The sequence below is a fragment of the Girardinichthys multiradiatus genome, chromosome 6, assembly GCF_021462225.1.
Source record: "Girardinichthys multiradiatus isolate DD_20200921_A chromosome 6, DD_fGirMul_XY1, whole genome shotgun sequence".
NCBI classification, from domain to species: domain Eukaryota; kingdom Metazoa; phylum Chordata; class Actinopteri; order Cyprinodontiformes; family Goodeidae; genus Girardinichthys; species Girardinichthys multiradiatus.
Genome location: NC_061799.1, coordinates 43,736,657 through 43,752,208, shown reverse-complemented (window position 1 = coordinate 43,752,208; position 15,552 = coordinate 43,736,657). Strand labels below are relative to the sequence as shown.

Here is a 15,552-nt window from a genome sequence, read left to right as displayed (position 1 = left end):
CCAAGTACTTATAACAGAAAAACGTCCCTGACTCAAAAAAAAAAAAGGAATTAGGGTTCAAAAAGCTGTGCTGAAGCACCTGGCAAAGATTTAATGAGAGCCAGGTGAGGAATGGCTGTAATATGGAGACAGAAATGAAGTTTAGAGACCTGGAGCTGATTTTAAATTACTATCATAATGTGTTGATCATTATGCTGTGACCAATTAAACGTTATGCCATTTAAACTTTTGCAAATCTTCATTGCAGGCATCTCGAACAGCAACTCGTCTTCTTCCCCCTCTGGATGCTTGTCTTGGACAAAGGAGCAGATCTGCATACGATCAATGCAGATAATCCAGTTTCAGTTCAGGCTATTTGAATTCCAGTTGGTCTAAAATTATCCAGCTGAAATCCAGACTCAGTTCCAAGCTCCTTCTTTGTGTGTTTGTGTGAAGACAGGATTCATGAAAACCTTCATCAACTCGTTTAATCTCCAGATAAATGTAAAACAATACATATTTTAGAAATATACCTTCATCTAAACTAAAAGAGACGTAGCGTTACAGTCACTTCCAATTAAACTGAAAACAACTCATTTTGACCAACTATTAATTTATGTAATACATTTTCAATGTCACAGCAATAGCAGAAATAAGATGTATTGTATCCCTTAGTGCAGGGGAAGGCGATGTGTGAATAATATCAAATTTAACTTATATTAAGGGTCCAGATTCTAGTGAAGCTTTTCCACTGAGACATATAAAAAGAAAGAAGTTCAGGCTGTGAGAAAATACTTTCCATTAGTAACTTCAAAGTCATGAAAACTGGTGATTAAAACATATTTGTTGTCATAGTGAAGTTGGTCCTACCAAACGCTGTTCAGTTGCTGGAAGCCTGTGACTCTGTCTGGTAAAGTAAGTATGATTGTTATGAGCCAGAGATGGTGTTAACGATGTTTGCTCACAGGCTCATAGGGCTAGCTCGTTACAGGAGCATTGAAGAAGCCTCCACCAATTGTACCTAATGAATACTCAAGTTTATTTGCCCTATTTATCTCTTGCATGAATGAAAGAACTAAAAAAACAAAACAACCAGACATGTTGTTCTATAAAAATTAGACCCATTTTTATTGTGTTCCATATATAAAAGAAATACAAAAAAGAAACATTGACACCAGGCGAAGGTCTGGGAGGGAGAGGGGGTCGGGGTTTCAGGTGTGAATGGGTCTGAGGCAGGGTGAGATAAAAGGGGAATGGACAGCAGGAATGTTGGTCGGGACGGTCCCAGATAATCTGTCCAAAAGAACGTGAACAGAAGACGGAGGATGGAAATGGAGCGCAATGGCAAGGTCCAGTCCTTCCACTGATCCATCCACTCCACGGCATCGCCACCACCTCCTTCTCCAAAGTAGAGTTTCAGTTCTACATACATTCCTAAAAAGCTGAACTGCTCATGATGAAGAACAAACCTCACTGGTTGGATTAAACCTAAGTGGGTGGCGCTTCTACAGTATGGTAAATTAAAAAGGTGAAAACATTTGAGTGACGTTCAGTTTTACATGACATTCATGAAAAGAACCGCTACCAGATGTTCAAACTGTCCTTTGTATCAGGATAACAGATACTTTAATGAACCAGAGATAAACATGAGCTTACATTCATTTGATTCAACTGAAAACATCAGATAAAGTCATGGGGAAAATAAAGTATCCATCTCTGTCAATACAGTCGTGACAAAAACTAAACCCCTGATTCTACAGCTTGTAGCTTTTAGCAGCAATAACCCACAGTCGATATTTTCTGTCTGAATGTAACAGCTGCAGGTCATGCAGGCATTTGTTTTTGCACACTGGGCCATTACAGCACATTGATTATTTTCTTTCTCTGAAATTCTGGGTTTGCATTGGGTTAACTCAAACCTGTAAACGGCCAAAGTTCTTGGTTTTATTGACCTACTCACACTGATGATCATTAAATGTATGCTCCTTATCAACATGACCTGGCTGCTATTTCTTCCTAACGGACTTACTTTCTCTCATGAAAGTACTGACTCTGACAGAAACCATCTTCTTCCCCATGACTCGGAAAAGCCCTAAATGACATAAGCTGGTCTAAGTAAAACAAGCAGCCACGGAAAACAATGTTAAATGTTCATATTTTAGCAATGATAATGTTATTTTCCGAATCTGTTTGTAGCAAGAACTTGAGAATCTTTGTGATGCTTCACCCACCAAGGTTTAACTCAGCCGCAGACAAGATTTCTGACCTCGGAGCAGTCCTGCCTCTAAGGAATCAGTGTGGACCCAAAACTCCGCTCTGCGCTTCAGGACAAATCAGTCTTATCAGGAGCTTCAGCATGATGGCCCCCGCCCACCTCGGCCCCACCGGGCGCTAACAACGTCCTTCGGTTGTAGTGGTGGTGGGCTTTCATGATGCCCGAGTTGTTGTTCTCGTTGAGAATCTGCTTCTGCTTCTGCCTGTTGAGCGACTGCACCAGGCCGAGCACCACGGCCGCCAGCGAGTACTGGCCGGTGATTTTGCGCGGCTGCAGGATGAGCGGGTTGGGCTGGACCCGACCCAGCAAGAAGTGAGTTCGGATTTTGCCCTCCTGCTCACTGATGCCCTTTACGTAGATCTCACCACGGTACTCGAAGGCGAAGCCCCGCTCCTTCAGGATCTGGTAGGTCTCCTCGGGCACCTGGATCTTCCCGCTCACGCCGGTGCTGTCCATTCGGCTGGCCAAGTTCACCGTCTTTCCCCAGATGTCGTACTGCGGTTTCTTTGCCCCGATCACGCCTGCCACCACGGAACCGTGAGCCATTCCTGGGAGAGATAAACAAGTGACTGTGGGATATTGTTTTGAATATACTGACACTTAAAATAATACCCAGGTTTCATTCCTTCAGTTAGCAAGTCAAACATTTCAGACAATTTATATTAATTAATAATCAATGTCAGATCTCAGGTTAAATATACTGACAAATTTGCTTGCTGGAAAATTTTATTTTACTGGTTTATATTTGTGTTTAGGTTAATTTAATTTATTTGGATCTGGACATTTTATTTTATTTAATGTTTACCAAACACTTCTTTGTATGGTATTTGGATATTTGTTTGTTTGTTATAAGCATTTCTGAAATTGATTTATTTATTTACTGTTGTTTGTCATTGTCTGAAATAAATAAATAAATAAACATCAGGCGTTCATATAAAAACACTACAGGACAGATTCCTTTGATTTGAGGTAAATCCACGTTACAGATATCTGTGAAACAGGTGCATTAGGTTGTATGGAAGCATTTCTCAACGCTTCTCATATAATATATAGTAATTAAACATGCAGATTACAACACAACCACATGTGCTGAAACCGGAAACAATGTGACATTTCTAAGTAAGGTGTATTAAATAGATACGTTGATTTAGGTTTCATTTGATCATGTTTGAATTTTCTGACTTCTTTGATTGTTTCAAATTTTTCCTCCAAAGAAGATTAACTCTTAATTTTCTGGCATTAAGTCCATTCTACCAAAAAAAAAAAAACAGGATCATATCAGTAATTTCAGGCAAAGTCGTTTTAGGAGGTAAGTTTCCCAACAACTACTAAATTACTTAATGGTTAGCCCCATAATATGTAAAACAGAAGGAGAAACAAATCTTCCGACACAAAGTTCTCACCGATCCTCAGCTCGAAGTTGTTGAATGAGTGCTTGTTGATCTCCTGGATGCTCTCGTTCAAGGCGATGGCGAAGTCGGCCAACGCACACAGGTGACCCCATTTATCTTCACATTGCTGCGGGAATCAGAGGAGAGTTGGCTGAAGTATACTGACATCAGACATGAAGTCTGAAAGTTTTACAGATCAGATGAACTGGACCACTGTTTAATTATCCTGCGTTAATGTTGGGTTGAACAGCAGCAATCACTATAAGGTGGACATTTCTATGTAACTGTGTGCATCCACAACATGCGCACGAAGTCATCCACAGCCTTGATCACGTTTGTTTGACCTAAACAGAATGGGAGGAGTCTCTGGTCAGTTTGAACTTGTTAAATGTTCAGCAACAGGTTAGACTTTCCTCACACACCAGAGTTAGCTCTGGAGTACCTCAGGGTTTATTACTTGATCTCATTCTTTTTACTAGTAACACATGTTTTCACTTTTTTTATTTATTGAAAAACATTAATAAAATTCAGTTATTTTGTTGATAATTAATGTTTATGTTTGTCCATGAACCCTAACAAATCTAACGAGTTACAGTAATTATGACTTTTTGTGTTTCATTTATTTTAAATATGTCTGAAATGCTCATCTGGTAAATGAATAAATAGATTAAAAACAAATAATAATACTAATAATATTAACATGACATTAACACATAATAAAACAACTAAATGCTCCAAATGGAGTAGGAAGAGATAAAAACCATTCCCCAGTGCTTTTCAATTAGAACATTCCCTGATTAGTTAGTGTATAATTCAGATAAGACAGAGGATGTTGTCTTTGGATCGGAACATCCGTTTCTGTCTCTAGCTTCGCCTCAGGTATCTTTGTGAAGAACCACTGTGTTGTTCTAGACCAGATATATGCTAATATTGGTGAATAAAATCTTGTTTTTTGTATGTTCATCTTATTACCTGGAGTTTACAGTGCACTTTCCAAGAATTTACAGGGTACTTTCTCTGAACTTGTAGGGGACGTTTTCTCTAATTTAAAATGACTTACAGTTTACTTTCCTGGAGCTTATAAGTCACTTCATGGAGGCTACAGAGAACTTTTTCAGAAAAAAAGGATAGCTTCTGAAAACCTGTAGAGTACTTAACCAGAGCTTACAGGTGCTTTTCTGGAAGTTAGAGGGTACTTTCTCAGACTATATTATATTATTCTCAGAGTTCTCAGGAAGTCCCTTGTAGATAACCGCAGATGTACCAGCTAGGTAAGGGAAGGGAGCAGGGAGACATTCAAAAAGGTGGCTAAGTTTTTATGATTCCTGCAGGTGCTCACCTGTTTTTCAGGTGACAGACCAGAGACAGCCATGTAGGTGCTACCGATCGTCTTGATCTTCTCAATGTCCTGGAAACGGTCCTCGCCGAGCAACTTTAACAAGAGTCAATGTTCATTTAAGTTTAAATCATTCTAAAACATAATCTGTTAGACAAAAACACATTCCGGCTTATTTTGGACCATTTAGTTCAACAACAACAAACAAAGAATCTGCCAAGCTCTGGTTTTTCTAACCAAACATAACGAAGAAGACAGTAAATTCATCTAATTTTAACTGGATTCTAACAACAACATATTTATGCAAACTGAATTTATATTAAAGGCAGCCATCACAGGAAATACCGTCATTATTCTCTTTTAACAACAACCAGTGTGATTTTGGGCCATTTGATTTCAGCAGAGCTGGTCTGTTTGGAGGGAAACGTTTGAAAGTGAGGCCTGAAGTTTCCACTCTCATTAAAGGACGATGACTTTGTTGAGAAGGTTCATCACGAGCCAAGTTCCTCTAAACTCAAAACATTTTCAAAAAGGAACTGAAAATTTGTCAGAATCACAGACATATTTAACTTGACTTCAGTTTTTAATGGCATCATGGAGTCAAAGCTGACTGCTTTCTACATGGAGCAATAGTTCAATTCCAAGTTTCCATAGATGATTGAGCACCTAGCCCTGTCTAGCCCTAAACTTCTAAAACATCTAAAAACAGATTTTGCTTTGTGTGGGTTCTTTGCTAAGCCCTTTTAGCATTTTTAAAGTAGATCCTCCCAAACATTCTTAGGAACTTTTTTAGGGTTTGTCGCTCACCTCATCAAAGTCAGCAATGATTTCGTTGAGGAGCCGCAGGCACTCGACTCCCTGGTTGTTCATCTCAGTCTGGGAGTAGAAGTCTGCGAAGCCCGGGATGGAGGCAAACATCACACCCACAGCATCGTAGGACTGGGAGTACAGTTCCTGAGGAGGCACCCAACACAAAGAGATCATTGAGACATTTCATGTTCAAGTTAATCCCCACCACCGCATTTACACCAGTTTGAGATCTGGACTTTGACTGGGCCATTTTAACACTTCAATTCCTTTCTATTTCATCCATTCTGTTGCAGCTTTGCAGTTCGGTTTATGATCGTTGTACTGTTGGTGACTCAGATGGCCACACTATCACTCTGGAGAACGTGCTACACAAAGGGGCTGAGGATTAATTACAAGATGTTCAGGCCCCGTGTCTGGGAATCAAGGTCAAGTCTACAATCTTCCACCACCCTGAGGTTGGTGGAGGGTTGGAGGTGTTTGTGCTAAAATGCTGTGTAGATACGTAGATGAGAAGAATGGGAGCAATTGCCGATATGTTTTGACCCAGACTATCATTAAGGCACACCCTTATGTTTCAGACCGCCCTCCTGAATCTAATGAAAGCAGTGGACTCTTTAATAAATAATAAATGTACATGTAATCATTTAAGAATCATTTAAGTGAAGAGCAGATTATTTCAGATTACTTTTGTTAAATCCTTACATGAATAAAGGGAGTATTTAGTCGTTCTGGTGACATAAAAAAGAAGAGCAACCTCCTCGAAATCACTGCAACATGGAATCTGAGATGCACTACTAAATGGAATAGTGCAATACATTTTGTCATCCATCAGGGGGAAATGTTTCCTCGTCACAAAAGCAGGACAGCAGGTCTGCAGACATGAAGCAGCAACTCCTCACATCCCAAATGTCACATACAGTAATTCATCATGTCATTATGGTAGGATTGTAATAATAGGGTGATAAACATAATGTCCAGCCACAGTTCAACATTTCAAGTTAACAATTCAAGAGAAGCTGCATCTGTCCGCAGGCTACCCTGATTCCTAATGTAATTACACACTTGTGAAAATGAGCCCCTGACCTGAATGGAGCATCCTCAGTGACATTATAACGCCTAATGAGCTCAGTCAAATGTCCAAACTTCAAAGGGAAACTTGGTTAAAGTTGAATTAATTTAATTTCTTGGTCTTCTGCTGCGATGCTTTTGGAGTATGTCAGTCAGCATTTTAAGGTTCATCTGGGGTTCATTCCTGTAACCGAAGCCTCTTTTATACGTTTAACTCTGGGTGTTGGATATTTTTTCGAAGGCAGCATGCATATTGGGGAAAAGCCATAGTAAAACCAATGACCAAGTGTTTGCAAAGTCCTTTGTGCTTATCATTAGGTTTCTGTTCTGACTTTAGAGTGTTATCATTCTTCAGTTTGCAGAGTTATGTATTTTAACTGAGTGGCAACAAATGCAAATCAGGCTTGTTTTAACTACTTATCAAAGCATGTCAACATACAATGGACAATGTCACAAAGGACCAATTTATAAGTTGGATCTATGACATCTTTGTACCAGGAGCATGTCATAATTTAATTTCCCTTTGGGATTAATAAAGTATTTTTGAATTGAATTGAATTGAATAAGAACTATTTGTTTCAGGGATCCATCCATCAGAGACTTGTGGTCAATATCAGCTCTAACCTGCTAATAACATATTTGTCATTTTATTGTTTCTTAAAGAATATAAATGAACATTGCTCACTATATTTTCTCAGCCTTCCTGCAGAGAGTGGCCATTGTTTTTATATAGGAGCAGAGGTGACGTCACACTGTGTGTGAGAGCAGTTGCTGAAAAAAGGGACAGTTATTGCATGCACATATTTTTCTGTTCAGCATTATACCAGGACAACATAAATAACTTTCCCAACGAAGCAAATCTGCTAAATCAAATTAAACATCAGGATAGTCAATCTTTCCTCTTGGAGAAACAAGCAGATCATGAATCAGATCCATAACTGGATCTGTAATAATGGTGCACTGCAGATGGGGCGGTCCGGTGGTCCTGAGGATGCTTACAGCTTGAGTTTCAACAATCTGAGAGGAAATTATGGCCTGTTTAATGATTCTTTATAAAGAAACCAGGAGTTTGTGGACCTCTAGATTCCCACCTTTGATTTTCTCCACACCTTTACATATATAAATATATATATACACCTCTTGGAGACTACAACATAACATGAAAACTAACAAAAAGGCCTAAACTTGGTGCTACAGAGATCCTGAAAACTCATCGTTGGACAAACTAGACTTGATTGCTTATTATTATTTCAAAGAAAATATCCTGGAAAGCCTTTTTGATTATTAAGTAATAAAATGATTGAACCAGTTGTTGGTAGTCAGTGTGCACGGTCCTGGTGGATTTAAATAGGCGGTTTGGAACACCTGGTGTAGCTTTACCTCACATAAAACTAACAATACTTTGAGCTTTCTTTCCCCCAGTGATAATTTCCACACCAAAGAGGGTTGTGGTTAGCTGGTAGACCTGGTAGTGCTTACAAATTGTGCATTCTCTGATTGGAAGACTATGTAATTTCTGAGTTCTAGACTGGTCCGGTCTTTGAAGGCCAAGCTGATTGTGGTAACCATCCATTTTCCCAGTGAGTCTCTATTTTGTTTCGTTTTTCTTTTAGACAGAACAGTTCAAGAACAGAAAAGATTTTAGCTCCAACAAGGTGAATCCTAAAGAGCTGAAAGCTAAAAACGTAGCTGACAGAAGATGATCAGCTGGAGGATCATGTGTCAGGTCTCTGCTGGATGTTTTTTAAAGATGGAACTTTTAGATGTTTATCTGCTAGATATTTTTTGAAGCCTGACACGTCTATCTTTGACTTTCAGTTGATTGCTCCTCAGTATCTGGGAACAAAGTGAACACCATGCTGTCATGATCAGGGACTGGACTGGAAATGAGTGAAAAAACTGCCAAAGTCCTGAGAACAACTTTAAAAGACACCTGAAGAACGACTGATCAAGGTTACCAGAAACTGTCTGCTTGGAAGCAAAGAATAAACAAGGGATGATTTAAAACTCCAGAACAACAGGCAGAGTTCATTTGAATAAAGCATTTTGAAACATCAGAACCCTGATCTGACTTCAATGTTGTCACTGTGTTGCAGCAACCTTAATTAAATGACTGAGTAAACAGTGTTTAGCCACAATATTCTGCTCAAATGTCTTAATTCAAGCAAAACAGAAGCTTAAATCCCAGACATTCTCATATTGTCTTCATCTGTCTACATAAAGTCTGGTGTTGTGAAACCAAAATCACAGGACAATAAACTGCCTGATTAATATTGTAACAACTGATTAGGACCCAAAGTGTTTTCTGATGGATACATTTTTAATCATGTTCCTTATAAGGAGGAACAGGCCATGGGGCAGAAAAGATCAGCTCTCCTCCTCTGACATTCACAATTCAGAAGAAGCTCGACCTTTGTTTGGGAAGGAGGCTGGAGAAGTCGGAGAGAAGGTCACCTGAGGTCAACACAGCAACTTTACCATCTTCCCTGCCAAAAATCACTTGCTACAGAGTTTAGAATCTAAAATAATGAAGCTTTTGTATCTGGGGATTACCTGGGCATATAATTTTCTCATTTGAAGGTGAAGAAAAGCTTCACCATCCACATTTAGTAGGTGGAGCTTTGCCTAAAAACATTCATCTCAGCTGCTGGCAGCTCATTAAAGGGAAACTACTCAAATGAGATGCCTTAGTTTAATAATTCTCATCAGTCCTATTAATAGCTGTTATTTTTCAGCTTTGTTCCAGAATGAAATATTGTAGCTTTAGATCTGTTGGCCATTAGATTCATAAAGTCCATCCCATAATTATTTGCACCGCTGGTAAAAATTTGAAAAAATCCCACATTAAGGAATATCTTTTACTTCAAAGCTTGTGTAACAAAATCATTGGCTAAAAATAAGCTAAACCTTTGTTCAGTCCTCTTTGGCCAATTGGGACAGCACCTTTCAAAAGGTTGGAGCATGTTAAATCCAGAATAGAATTTAAAATTCTCCTCCTCACATATAAAGCCCTTAATGATCTAGCTCCATCATACATCAGAGATCTGATTGGTCCATATGTTCCTAACAGAGCACTTTGTTCTCAGCCTGCAGGTTTACTGGTGGTTCCTAGAGTCTCTAGAAGTAGAATGGGAGGCAGATCCTTTAGTTATCAGGCTCCTCTCCTGTGGAACCAGCTCCCAGTTTTAGTCCGTGAGGCAGACACCCTGTCTACTTTTAAGACAAGGCTTAAAACTTTCCTTTTTAATAAAGCTTATAGTTAGAGTGGCTTAGTTTATCCTGAGTTATCTCTGTAGTTATGCTGCTATAGGCTTAGGCTGCTGGAGGACATAATAACCACTTTCACCCTCTTCGCTACATTCTCACACTACTCTCCAATTTTGCATTATTTCCTGTTATTTCAGTTTTTAACTTTGTTCTCCCTCTTTTCTCTTCCTAGAAGCTACACCTGGCCTGGCTCTGTATCTACCTGTGACACCTTTCTGGAGAGGGGAATCGACCAAGCTTCTGCTGGTAACAACTTAATGCTCACCTTCTACAGATGATCCACATAGCCCTGTCTTTCAGTGTTTAACCCTTTCTCTCTCCTAGACATGGCTACTGACTGAGCTTCTACTGTCACTAACTCTATGTGCTCTCTTTCAGACTCTAACCTTGAAAACTGGCTCAGAGTTTATCTGTTGTTTCTTTCTAGATGAAACGACTAAAGGAGCTACATCCATTAACATTTACTTTTCCTTCCCATAGAAAGTACTCCTGGATCAGTGCTTCTTTGTTCTCTTTGTGTCTCTGCTCTGTTCTCTCAAACTCCCAGTCGGTCGTGGCAGATGGCCGCTCACACTGAGCCTGGTTCTGGTTCTGCTGGAGGTTTCTTCCTGTTAAAAGGGAGTTTTTCCTCTCCACTGTCACTACATGCATGCTCAGTATGAGGGATTGCTGCAAAGTCAACGCCAGTGATTGTCCACTGTCTCTACATGCTCATCCAGGAGGAGGGAATGCTGCAAGTCACTGACTGGATGCAATCTGCTGGGTTTCCTTAGACAGAAAAAACTTTTTATCCAATTTGAATAAATAACTGAATCTAACTGCACTGTTCAATGGTTAGGATTAATTGGAATGTATGAACCTGACTTTTGTGAAGTGCCTTGAGACAACATGTGTTGTTAATTGGCACTATATAAATAAACTGAATTGAATTGAATAGATGGTCCTGGGTCCTCTCTGGTGCCATCTACCCTTCAGCTTAGACCAAAGGTTTTCATTAGGTCTGAAGACTGAGAAGGTCATGGAAGAGGGTGGATTTTATGTGTGGTTAACCTGTTTTCTGTGCAGATCCGGTCATATGTTTATGACCTTTACAAAAAGATTCATAGATGACCTATTTTCAGTTTACTGGTTGACACCACCAGATTTCTATTGCCTTTGTATTTCAAGGAGTTCATGATGCTATGCTCTTGTGCAAGGTTGCCCTGGTCTTTGGAAGAGAAACAGGCCCACAGCCTCACACATCCACAACAGTGCTTAAGAGTAGGCATAAAAACGTTTTTGGCAAACTTTATTCTTCGATACACACCACACCAAACTGGGGTGTTTGTTGCAAGATCATTCTTAGTGTAATCTGGCTAAAACACAGAGTTCCAGTCATGATCTAATGGTTGTAATGGCGACTTGGTGACCCCTAGATGGGACTATTTACAGCAATTAACAGTGACTAGATTTTCACCTTCCTTACCAACCTGCTGACTGTCTGTGATGGAAAAATAAACGTGGTTCCTCATCCAGCCCTGTCACAGTTCCAGTTATTTTAAGCAGGTTAATTATCGCTTTTTCTGTCAAAGGTTTAGACCGAACCTGCTTTGTTTAGCCCATTTCATGACTTATATAGATCAGAATACATCTGCAGGTTCACTTGTCTTTCCCATCTTCAAGAATAACTTTGAGAAACAGGCCTGTGCTATACAGTACAGTGCAAAAGTGTTAGGCAGGTGTGATAAAATGCTGTAAATAAAGAATGCTTACCGAAATATAAATGATTGTTAATTTTTATCAATTTACAAAATGCTAATTGAGCAAACCTAAACATACAGCCAGAATCATTAAGAACTATCTTCAGCGTAAAGAAGAAGAAGAATTAGTGGAAGTGATGGTATGGCCCCCACAGAGCCCTGATCTCAACATCATGGAGTGGGTCTGGGATGACATGACGAGACAGAAGGATTTGAGGGAGCCTACATCCACAGAAGATCTGTGGTTAGTTCTCCAAGATGTTTGGAACAACCTACCAGCCGAGTTCCTTCAAAACCTGTGTGCAAGTCTACCTAGAAGAATGGATGGTGTTTTGAAGGCAAATGGTGGTCACACCAAATATTGATTTGATTTAGATTTCTCTTTTGTTCATTCACTGCATTTTGTTGATTGATAAAAAATAAATGATTAACACTTCCATCTTTGCAAGCATTCTTTGTTTAAAGCATTTTTTTTTCACACCTGCCAAAACCTTTTGCACAGTAATGTACCATATTTATACCTCAGTCATGGGCTGCTAATTAACCCTTCTCAGATCCTGTTATGAATTTACAAAGCAGGTAGGAATGTAGGAATTGGCAGGGGTGGCAATAATTATGGCGCCATTGATTTTTCTCAAAAATATTTCTTAACATAAAATTTTTCCCCCACTGGATAAATTACATTTATTGTTGTAGCTACGCCAAACAGAGCAGTGGCTAATTTTAAAACATCTGGAACTCAGTTATTTATGGTAGGGAGACCAACACTGAACTTGTATGCCCCCAACCATTAACACTACATTTAGACAGGATTTAACATGTCCTCAGTAGAAAAGTACATCGTTCCAACTGCGAAACGCTGAAATGGATCACTGATGGTTCAGGGATGTCTGATCTGGGAAGGCACCAGGAAGTTGATCCAAACTGACACCAAGATAGATGCAGCACGTTATTGGAAAATCAGAGAGGACACTTTGCACTCATTGGCCTGAAAGCCTCACATCAGAAGTACTTAGACGTTCCACCATGACAATGATCTGAAACACAAGACCGGGTCCATCTGTCATTGGCTACAGGAGGAAAAAGGGAAGATTCTGGAGAGACCATCTGAGTCTCCTGACCTCAGAGAGTCTGAACAACTTTGTGAAACATGCAGGTCACAAAGACAGCCAAATAATTTACAGGAACTGGAGATGTTTTTTGCTGAGAAGAATGCTCAGTTCCACCATTGGAGAGAAAAAAGTATCTCATCCACAGACACTTTGCCATGCTATGCACAGGCTGAAGAACCAGGTTATGTAAATGTTTGATCAGGGCCTTTTTAGTATAGTTAATGTTGTCTTTATGATTTACAAAGAGAAAACAACATTGCTAATAAATAGCTTCCCTCAACCATTAACAATGAGTGAAAGAAAGTTTTGTATTTTCACTCATATTCTCTGAAAAGCTTTTTATGCATCCTTACCAAAGGTGTCAATAAGGCTGGAGTAGTAACAGATTTGCCGAAGGATTTATTATGTACTTTATTATGTACTTTAAACAACTACAGAACTGCTCTTTTCAATCATCATCAATCAATTAAAGGCAACAAGGCCGCAGAGATGAACAGAAACAAAGTCTGTCAAGTTTGTCTCCTTGCAGATTTGGGGGCAGCTTAATCACCGAGATACAACTCAATGTGCTCTCTGCTGCTCACTGACAACATGTTATTAACATCAAACCACAGCAAAGTTTTCCGCCTTGGTGAACCGCCCCAACAATTCTCTCTCCTCGCTCCGTTCAGTCTTTGAAAAGCAATTATACAGACGGTTCTCTGCAGGCGGCATAAACCAAAGCTCAGCAAATTCAATGAGCTGAGGGAAAAGAGTTGAATGAATTTAGCAGCAACAAGGTGAGGTGTGCAAATGTTGAAGAAAAGGTGCGGCTTTACACAAATAGTGACAGAGTATCGCCCATTTTCAGTTCAATGAGCCTAAATGTTGACATTTAGACATTCTGGCTGCTTCAGCATTGACCCACTGTAGCTGATTTATTATTAAAATGCTGATGATGTTTGGCTCATAGTCCATGTGGAAGTGGGAGGTTAAACAAGACAAAGGGTTTCAGAACCAATAGTTCTGTGTGGCTGCTGGCGTTCTTCAGTGAAAATATGAAAACTGTAAATGCACTCACAGTAAAAAACAAAAATTTCATTTCAATGCAAAGGTTTTAGTATCAGGACATAATAGGCTAACCTCCAGCACCTAGAAACAGAAAACACCATGATCTTAAAGGGATCCACAAAACAACACTTAACCTTCCTTTCCACTTCCAGAGCCACGTTGCTCAGTCACAAACCAGACCAGAAACACCAAGACTAGATTTCTAACAACCAACCTTCCCTTTGATTCACAACTCAAAGCAGTAGACAAACCTGAACAAACCAAGGCTTCACCAAGCTCATGCAGCAAACATGCTGACAAATGGCCATGAAACCAGCTCCTCTCCATGCTGTATACTCTGCTTGTCAATGGCAAAGAGGAATCAGTTGTACCCTCCTGGCTGTAGAAACCTAACAGCAGCAAAAGCCCCAGGAGGAGAAGGATTCACTAGCCATGTTTACATGAGCAAAATGTCTTCGGTTTCAAACATGTTTGGCTTGAAAAAAACAAATTAAAAGCATTATTTGTATTTTTATTCTGTTTTTGTTTTCTATTTAATTATTTTTTATCCTTTCAAGCAGATTACTTTAATGTGACATTGTCGCAGAGTAACGTTAATAGCAGCACTGCACAGTGCCCTGATGGCTGGAGGCGGGGCTTAACTCATACCTCCAGCGGTCAGTGGGTCCATGGAAACACAACAGGTTCTGTGTCGAGTGGAGCGAGACTCAGCGGAGTGGAGCCACGCTGCCTAAAAAGAGCCAGTGAGAAAGGGGCACAGGGCACGGTTTGGATTGTGGATCGGCGTAAATCTCCCCTCATATTTGGAATACAATTTCTCTCCGAGTGAACCAAATCAAATCAGAATATTCCGACTGGCCCATTATTCCGAACACTTATGTCCATGTAGACATGCTGACTGACATGCAGACACTGCTGCATGTAACATATGTACAAACAATACAAAAATGATATTACTATTAAACAAGGATGAAGTCAAACTGCAAGAAGGCTGGGTGAAAAAAACTAAGTACGCTCCTGCTGATTCCAGAGGAATTAGGAGGGAAACTAACAGCCAGGTGTGGCTAATTAATGGCATTTATTCACTGATCATCAGCATGGCCAACTCTGGAAAGGCAGGAACTTTGGCAGATTGCAACGACCACATCAATCTGGGAGGGGTTAAGAACTGAACATCTTCCAAGAAGGGGATGTTCTACCAAATGTCCCCACAAGGTCAGTGTGTGTACAGCTCAGAGAAGTAAAGAAAAAGCTTGATGGTATATGACATCTGTCTCACAGCTGAAGCTTATACCGAACCGGGTCATCATTATTACAATGATCCCAAACACAGCAGCAAATCTACAGCGAAATGGCCCAGTCAAAGTCCAGAGCTCAACCTGGTTCAGATACTGTTGTGAGACCAAAACAAAATACAGGCTAAACTTTCAAAACAGCACATAAGCTGTTCAAAACCGTGCTACATGTGAAGATTTAAGAGTAAAAAGCTGGAAGTGTTAGTAATGGAAATTAGGGCAGGTTGAAT

The 15,552-nt window shown here is 39.8% G+C and overlaps 1 protein-coding gene across 2 annotated transcripts in view; it reads right to left on the bottom strand.

The window, feature by feature from the left end:
* Positions 1 to 1,083: 1,083 nt before the first annotated feature.
* adcy8 (adenylate cyclase 8 (brain)) overlaps positions 1,084 to 15,552 on the bottom strand; it is a 138,700-nt gene continuing 124,231 nt past the window's right edge. For both annotated transcript variants that reach the window (XM_047369014.1, XM_047369015.1), the window contains 4 exons: positions 5,789 to 5,935; positions 4,985 to 5,077; positions 3,658 to 3,772; positions 1,084 to 2,802 (listed from right to left, as the gene is read on the bottom strand). In XM_047369014.1, the coding sequence (XP_047224970.1) occupies positions 2,303 to 2,802; positions 3,658 to 3,772; positions 4,985 to 5,077; positions 5,789 to 5,935 (855 nt within the window). In that variant the 3' untranslated portion in view covers positions 1,084 to 2,302. The remainder of the gene's footprint in view (positions 2,803 to 3,657; positions 3,773 to 4,984; positions 5,078 to 5,788; positions 5,936 to 15,552) is intronic.